General features: G+C 36.0%; 1 protein-coding gene across 22 annotated transcripts in view; it reads right to left on the bottom strand.

The window, feature by feature from the left end:
- Nucleotides 1-1,548: 1,548 nt before the first annotated feature.
- The window catches only part of LOC141402377 (NADH-cytochrome b5 reductase 3-like), a 45,365-nt gene continuing 38,028 nt past the window's right edge, over nt 1,549-8,885 (bottom strand). For 12 of the 22 annotated variants that reach the window (XM_073983431.1, XM_073983435.1, XM_073983432.1 and 9 more), the window contains one exon: nt 1,549-2,079. In XM_073983431.1, the coding sequence (XP_073839532.1) occupies nt 1,907-2,079 (173 nt within the window). In that variant the 3' untranslated portion in view covers nt 1,549-1,906. Of the gene's footprint in view, nt 2,080-2,475; nt 2,903-8,885 lie in introns of all 22 variants that reach the window. The other 10 variants (XR_012412612.1, XR_012412607.1, XR_012412613.1 and 7 more) reach the window with 1 other exon arrangement.

Here is an 8,885-nt window from a genome sequence, read left to right as displayed (position 1 = left end):
GTAATAAACGAAGATCCTCTGCGATCACTAAGATCCTCTGCGATCCACGTGAACCTCTGCGTTCACTTTTGTTTTATCTCTAGAAGCGAAAGCATCAAGGCCTCTGCGCCAACCCACGATTACAAAAGGTAATCTCTTTGTTGTTAGAAATGAATTGAATATCACAATAAACAGCAATCATATTTATATTAAGAATTAATACTGGTTGTTTTTATTTCATTTGTTCTTTTCTCCCTCCACTGCTCATCATATACGGTAACTGAGAAATATAACCTATGGATCACCCCTCCCTCACCTAAACATTTCATCCAATCGAACTGGAGAATTTGTTGTTGCCCAACTAAACAACGTCAATTTTTAAAAATTATTTTTTAATTTTTTTACTATATTATATATTATATATTTTTAATATTCTCTAAAAAATGTTTTTTTTTTTTTAATTTTCCACAAAACGTGAATTTATAAAAAAAAAAATATTATTTTCTGAAAACTTGGAATTTTTAAAATAAAATTTTTCATTTTTTTTCTCGAAACGTCAATTTTTTAAAAAGCCTTTTTTAGGTTTTCCACAAAAACGGGTATTTTTTAAAAAATATTTTTTAATATTCACACAAAACTTAAATTTAAAAAAATATATATTTCTTAATTTTGCCACAAAAACGTGGATTTTTTAAAAAATATATATATTTTTTAATTTTTCTGCCAAACGTGTTTTTTGAAATAAAGAATTTTTTTAATATATTTCTTATTTAATTATTCCAAAAGCGTGGATTTAAAAATATATATTTTTTAATTTTTCTGCAAAATATTTCCAAAAAACGTGGATTTTTAAAAAAAAATAAATTTTCCACAAAACGTAAATTTTTTAAAAATAATTTTTTATTTTTTTACAATATTATATACATGAAAATTTTTTTAATTTTAATTTTTTTTTTAATATTTTTTAATTTTTCCAAAAATTGTGGATTTTTTAATACTTTTTAATTTTTTCACAAGACGTGGATTTTTTAAATATTTGTTTAACTTTTCCACAAAACGTGCTGTTTATAAAAACAATATTACATTTATCCAAAAAAAACGTGGATTTTTAATTTTTCCATTTCATTTTTTTTTGGTAAATATTTTTTTTTAAATTTTTCCTCAAAAGGAGGAATTTTTAGGAAATATTTTTTTTTACTTTTTCAAAAAGGTGGTATTTTCAAAAATTTATACTTTCTAAATTTTTCCAAAAAACGTGGATTTTAAAAAATTCATTGTTTTATTAACGAAAAACTCCCTTCAGCTCATCTATAAAGACTCACTTCAGTTCGTATGTAAAGATTCCCTCCGACTCCCTCCAGCTCGACTATAAAAACTCCCTTTAGCTCGTCTGTATAGAGTCCCTTCAGCTCGTCTATAAATATATGTTTTCGCTCTTCTAAAAATAAGTTCTTCAGCTTGCCTATAGAGATTCCATTTCACTACTCTGTTTTATCTTTATTTTACGAATTATTTTGCTACCAAATACCTCTACCACCCTCTACAATAAAATAATCAACATTTGTTTAATTTTTTTTCTTTAAATTTTTGTTTTTATTGTTTGTTCTCAAAACAAACCACACACGAGCAGCATTAATAACTAAATTTTGTATTTGGCTTCTTACAAAAAAGGAGAAAATTAAATTTTCAATTCAAAAATATTTAGAACAATAGAGGCGACTTAAGACAAATGCAATTCAGTTTTAATTTTTTTTTTCAAAAACATTTTTACTTCCAAAGTTTGTTATTGTCTGAGTGCTAAAGGAGCAGAGACAGACAATTTGTTCTGTCCACCCAAAAATAGCATAACTCTAAATTTTGATGCAAAAACGGCAGACATATTTTTTTGTATATAAGTAACACACTGGATAATGGAGGCCACAGTAATTTAGTAAGCAAAACGATTATCGGGATGATAGCCCAAGGCATCAAGGGCTGGATTACAAGCGAAATTAATCATGGGTGGTGGGCCACACATCAAGGTAATGGTGGAGTCATCGGCAGGGAAGAGATGGACCTTAACCATATTCTCGTTGACAAATCCAACGCCGTAGGGCCAGCCTAAAAGAGAGAGAGGAGAGATGTTGTTAATTAAAAATTGAAATTTTGTAAATAATAAATTGTTTTATTTTTAATCGGTTTCAAAGCAAATACAGTCGGGTCTCTAAAGGCCTGGGTACATAAGCTGCCTCGCCTGGTTGTGCCTGCTTCATTTCTGACATAATACAAATAAAAGAATAAAGAAGGCCGAGCAAATTTCGAACTGGGTTGCTCTTTTCAAGTTTATTCTTTTATCGGAAGCAAGCAAGGCAAGCAGGCGAGGTAGCTTATGTAACCAGGCCTTTATGTGCTATGTTGTAGAGAAGTTCGACCGTATTTAATTTGCCAGAAACGTAATAAAAACATTCATTCGTTCATTTTGTTGTCAATCTTCCTTCTCTATACTCGGATTAATACCTTTTTAAACTCCTTGTTTATATATGCAGCTTGTATAGAAAAAAAAACTCGACAAAACATCATTAAAAATAATCACAAATTATTTGCTACACATTTTTTTCTAAAATTTTGCACAATCTACATATTTTCATTTAGCATTTCCTATTTCTTCTTCTTCTCATTTACACATTTTATTATTCTATAGGTGTTTGTTTGCATGATGCCGCCTATTATACTAGACTAGTTGTTGCCACTTGAGGTTGCGTTCTTCCCCTTTAGTAACTAAAACGATTATCACTATGATGACCGAGCCGCTCCAGTCCTGGTATACATGTATAATTAACCATAGGTGGTGGTCCACAAAGTAAACATAATGTGTCTGGACTTGGTGGGAATAGATGCTCCTTCATCATATCATCATTAACATAGCCAATGTTATAGGACCAGCCTATACGTTTAGGTCGTGGCGTCCGCATTAGTTGGGCAGCATTTTCAAAAAGTTATTTAAGAAATGGAATAGAAATTTGAAGGATATTTTTTATTGTCTCTTTTTTATTGAGAAAGAGATGATCTCTTAATAAATCAAATTAAAAGAAAACAAAATAACTAAGAAATTATAAAAAAAAAACGGAAAAAGAAGGAAAACGAAGAAAAGGTAGTCTTAACAGACAAGCGAAGTGGGTATCTATAGACGAGCGAAAGGGTTTCTTTATAGACGAGCGAAAGGGAGTCTATAGAAGAGCGAAAGGGAGTCTTTATGGAAGAGCGAAAGGGAATCTTTAAAGACGAGCGAAAGGGAGTCTTTATAGACAAGCAGGAGGGAGTCTTTATAGACGAGCTGAAGGGAGTCATTATAGACGAGCTGAAGGGAGTCTTTAAAGACAAGCTGAAGGGAGTCTTTATAGACGAGCTGAAGGGAGTCTTTATAGACGAGCTGAAGGGAGTCTTTATAGACGAGCTGAAGGGAGTCTTTATAGACGAGCGAAAGGGAGTCTTTATAGACGAGCGAAAGGGAGTCTTTATAGACGAGCGAAAGGGAGTCTTTATAGACGAGCGAAAGGGAGTCTTTATAGACGAGCGAAAGGGAGTCTTTATAGACGAGCGAAAGGGAGTCTTTATAGACGAGCGAAAGGGAGTCTTTATAGACGAGCGAAAGGGAGTCTTTATAGACGAGCTGAAGGGAGTCTTTATAGACGAGCTGAAGGGAGTCTTTATAGACGAGCTGAAGGGAGTCTTTATAGACGAGCTGAAGGGAGTCTTTATAGACGAGCTGAAGGGAGTCTTTATAGACGAGCTGCAGGGAGTCTTTAGACGAGCTGAAGGGAGTCTTTATAGACAAGCTGAAGGGAGTCTTTATAGACGAGCTGAAGGGAGTCTTTATAGACGAGCTGAAAGGAGTCTTTATAGACGAGCTGAAGGGAGTCTTTATAGACGAGCTGAAGGGAGTCTTTATAGACGAGCTGAAGAGAGTCTTTATAGACGAGCTGAAGGGAGTCTTTATAGACGAGCTGCAGGGAGTCTTTAGACGAGCTGAAGGGAGTCTTTATAGACGAGCTGCAGGGAGTCTTTAGACGAGCTGAAGGGAGTCTTTATAGACGAGCTGCAGGGAGTCTTTAGACGAGCTGAAGGGAGTCTTTATAGACAAGCTGAAGGAAGTCTTTATAGACAAGCTGAAGGGAGTCTTTATAGACGAGCTGAAGGGAGTCTTTATAGACGAGCTGAAGGAAGTCTTTATAGACGAGCTGAAGGGAGTCTTTATAGACGAGCTGAAGGAAGTCTTTATAGACAAGCTGAAGGGAGTCTTTATAGACGAGCTGAAGGGAGTCTTTATAGACGAGCTGAAGGGAGTCTTTATAGACGAGCTGAAGGGACTCTTTATAGACGAGCTGAAGGGAGTCTTTATAGACGAGCTGAAGGGAGTCTTTATAGACGAGCTGAAGGGAGTCTTTATAGACGAGCTGAAGGGAGTCTTTATAGACGAGCTGAAGGGAGTCTTTATAGACGAGCTGAAGGGAGTCTTTATAGACGAGCTGAAGGGAGTCTTTATAGACGAGCGAATGGGAGTCTTTATAGACGAGCGAAAGGGAGTCCTTATAGACGTGCTGAAGGAAGTCTTTATAAACGAGCTGAAGGGAGTCTCATGAAGGGAGTCTCCGTCCGCTTTACACTTTTCGGGCTGTTTTCTCAAGAAGTATGGACTTGCCCCTGAAACAACTTTTACCATCGTAATTGAGACAGCGAATGTAAGTTGCTTCAACAAAAATCAAAGTGATTCAATAGCTGGTCTTAAAGTGAACTTATCGAAAATTTTGTGTGGGAGGTTCGGGATGGAGTGGACAAATATAGTCCATATTCGAACCTGTTCTATATCTGGTAGATATTACGAGAATGTGTAAAGTATCGACGAAATCGGTCACTCCCATCAAGAGTTATCGTGCGGACAATTTTTCCGAATATTTTTGAACATTTGTGGGGGAGGTACCTGAAGGAGTGGACCTATACGGCTCATCTTTGAACTTAAATCGAATCTGGACAAAATATTTCGTATACAAAAATAGGAGTAAGTGGGTTGAACAAAATGCTTGAGGCGCGAAGTGAGAGGTGAAGTGTGTCTCAGTAGAACATACCCGTATACCGCAGTTCTCCTCAAAAAACACAAAAATAATCCTTCGACTGATGTTGGTGTGGATTCCTCGACAACCTCAGCCTTCGTTTCCACAAGTGCATGAACCTCCCTCTCATTGACCAGTATCAACACAGCCAACAAATCTTTAATTATAGTCGCCAGCAACCTCCTAAAATGCCTCCTAAAGGGGCTTTTATTGATGAAAGTCCTCCTTGAAAGGGTTTCTATTGATAGAAGACGTCCTAAACGGTGTTTCTATTTATAAAATACCTCTGAAAGGAGACTTCTATTAATAGAAGGCCTCCTTAAAGGGGTTTCTATTCATAGAAGACCTCCTAAAATGCCTCCTAAAGGGGCTTTTATTGATGAAAGTCCTCCTTGAAAGGGTTTCTATTGATAGAAGACGTCCTAAACGGGGTTTCTATTTATAAAATACCTCTGAAAGGAGACTTCTATTAATAGAAGGCCTCCTTAAAGGGGTTTCTATTCATAGAAGACCTCCTAAAATGCCTCCTAAAGGGGCTTTTATTGATGAATGTCCTCCTTGAAAGGGTTTCTATTGATAGAAGACGTCCTAAACGGGGTTTCTATTTATAAAATACCTCTGAAAAGAGACTTCTATTAATAGAAGGCCTCCTTAAAGGGGCTTCTATTTATAGAAGACCTCCTAAAATGCCTCCTAAAGGGGCTTTTATTGATGAAAGTCCTCCTTGAAAGGGTTTCTATTGATAGAAGACGTCCTAAACGGGGTTTCTATTTATAAAATACCTTTGCAAAGATACTTCTATTAATATAAGGCCTCCTTAAAGGGGTTTCTATTCATAGAAGAACTCCTAAAATGCCTCCTAAAGGGGCTTTTATTGATGAAAGTCCTCCTTGAAAGGGTTTAATTGATAGAAGACGTCCTAAACGGGGTTTCTATTTATAAAATACCTCTGAAAAGAGACTTCTTTTAATAGAAGGCCTCCTTAAAGGGGTTTCTATTCATAGAAGACCTCCTTAAATGCCTCCTAAAGGGGCTTTTATTGATTAAAGTCCTCCTTGAAAGGGTTTCCATTGATAGAAGACGTCCTAAACGGGGTTTCTATTTATAAAATACCTCTGAAAAGAGACTTCTATTAATAGAATGCCTCCTAAAATGCCTCCTAAAGGGGCTTTTATTGATGAAAGTCCTCCTTGAAAGGGTTTCTATTGACAGAAGACGTCCTAAACGGGGTTTCTATTTATAAAATACCTCTGAAAAGATACTTCTATTAATAGAAGTCCTCCTTAAAGGGGCTTCTATTCAAAGAAGACCTCCTAAAATGCCTCCTAAAGGGGCTTTTATTGATGAAAGTCCTCCTTGAAAGGTTTTCTATTTACAGAAGACGTCCTAAACGTGGTTTCTATTTATGAAATACCTCTGAAAAGAGACTTCTATTAATAGAAGGCCTCCTTAAAGGGGCTTCTATTCATAGAAGACCTCCTAAAATGCCTCCTAAAGGGGCTTTTATTGATGAAAGTCCTCCTTGAAAGGTTTTCTATTGACAAAAGACGTCCTAAACGGGGTTTCTATTTATAAAATACCTCTTAAAAGAGACTTCTATTAATAGAAGGGCTCCTTAAAGGGGTTTCTATTCATAGAAGACCTCCTAAAATGCCTCCTAAAGGGTCTTTTATTGATGAAAGTCCTCCTTGAAAGGGTTTCTATTGATAGAAGACGTCCTAAACGGGGTTTCTATTTATAAAATACCTCTGAAAAGAGACTTCTATTAATAGAAAACCTCCTTAAAGGGGCTTCTGTTCATAGAAGACCTCCTAAAATGCCTCCTAAAGGGGCTTTTATTGATGAAAGTCCTCCTTGAAAGGGTTTCTATTGATAGAAGACGTCCTAAACGGGGTTTCTATTTATAAAACACCTCTGAAAGGAGACTTCTATTAATAGAAAACCTCCTTAAAGGGGCTTCTGTTCATAGAAGACCTCATAAAATGCCTCCTAAAGGGGCTTTTATTGATGAAAGTCCTCCTTGAAAGGGTTTCTATTGATAGAATACGTCCTAAACGGGGTTTCTATTTATAAGATACCTCTGAAAAGAGACTTCTATTAATAGAAGGCCTCCTTAAAGGGGCTTCTATTCATAGAAGATCTCCTAAAATGCCTCCTAAAGGGGCTTTTATTGATGCAAATCCTCCTTGAAAGGATTTCTATTGATAGAAGACGTCATAAAGGGGATTTCTATTTATAAAATACCTCTGAAAAGAGACTTATATTAATAGAAGGCCTCCTTAAAGGGGATTCTATTCATAGAAGACCTCCTAAAATGCTTCCTAAAGGGGCTTTTATTGATGAAAGTCCTCCTTGAAAGGGTTTCTATTGATAGAGGACGTCCTAAACGGGGTTTCTATTTATAAAATACCTCTGAAAAGAGACTTCTATTAATAGAAGGCCTCCTTAAAGGGGTTTCTATTCATAGAAGACCTCCTAAAATGCCTCCTAAAGGGGCTTTTATTGATGAAAGTCCTCCTTGAAAGGGTTTCTATTGATAGAAGACGTCCTAAACGGGGTTTCTATTTATAAAATACCTCTGAAAAGAGACTTCTATTAATAGAAGGCCTCCTTAAAGGGGCTTCTATTCATAGAAGACTTCCTAAAATGCCTCCTAAAGGGGCTTTTATTGATGAAAGTCCTCCTTGAAAGGGTTTCTATTGATAGAAGACGTCCTAAACGGAGTTTCTATTTATAAAATACCTCTGAAAAGAGACTTCAATTAATAGAAGGCCTCCTTAAAGGGGTTTCTATTCATAGAAGACCTCCTAAAATGCCTTCTAAAGGCGCTTTTATTGATAAAGGTCCTCCTTGAAAGGATTTCTATTGATAGAAGACGTCCTAAACGGGGTTTCTATTTATAAAATACCTCTGAAAAGAGACTTCGATTAATAGAAGGCCTCCTTAAAGGGGCTTCTACTCATAGAAGACCTTCTAAAATGCCTCCTAAAGGGGCTTTTATTGATGAAAGTCCTCCTTGAAAGGGTTTCTATTGATAGAAGACGTCCTAAACGGGGTTTCTATTTATAAAATACCTCTGAAAAAAGACTTCTATTAATGAAGGCCTCCTTAAAGGGGTTTCTATTCATAGAAGACATCCTAAAGGGGCTTTTACTGTTGAAAGTCCTCCTTGAAAGGGTTTCTATTGATAGAAGACGTCCTAAATGGGGTTTCCATTTATAAAATACCTCTGAAAAGAGACTTCTATTAATAGAAGGCCTCCTTAAAGGGGCTTCTGTTCATAGAAGACTTCATAAAATGCCTCCTAAAGGGGCTTTTATTGTTGGAAGTCCACTTGAATGGGTTTCTATTGATAGACGTCCTGAACGGGGTTTCTATTTATAAAATACCTCTGAAAAGAGACTTGTATTAATAGAAGACCTCCTAAAGGGGCTTTTATTAATGAAAGTCCTCCTTGAAAGGGTTTCTATTGATAGAGGACATCCTAAACGGGGTTTATATTTATAAAATACCTCTGAAAAGAGACTTCTATTAATAGAAGGCCTCCTTAAAGGGGCTTCTGTTCATAAAAGACCTCATAAAATGCCTCCTAAAGGGGCTTTTATTGATGAAAGTCCTCCTTGAAAGGTTTTCTATTGAAGGAGACGTCCTAAACGGGGTTTCTATTTATAAAATACCTCTGAAAAGAGACTTCTATTAATAGAAGGCCTCCTTAAAGGGGCTTGTATTCATAGAAGACCTCCTAAAATGCCTCCTAAAGGGGCTTTTATTGATGAAAGTCCTCCTTGAAAGGGTTTCTATTGATAGAAGACGTCCTAA

Source organism: Musca autumnalis, unplaced genomic scaffold (genome assembly GCF_047663935.1).
Source record: "Musca autumnalis isolate F117 unplaced genomic scaffold, ASM4766393v1 scaffold_4, whole genome shotgun sequence".
Classification (NCBI taxonomy): Eukaryota; Metazoa; Arthropoda; class Insecta; order Diptera; family Muscidae; genus Musca; species Musca autumnalis.
Note: the sequence above shows the minus strand (reverse complement) of the source record. Positions and strands in the feature narration are given on the sequence as shown.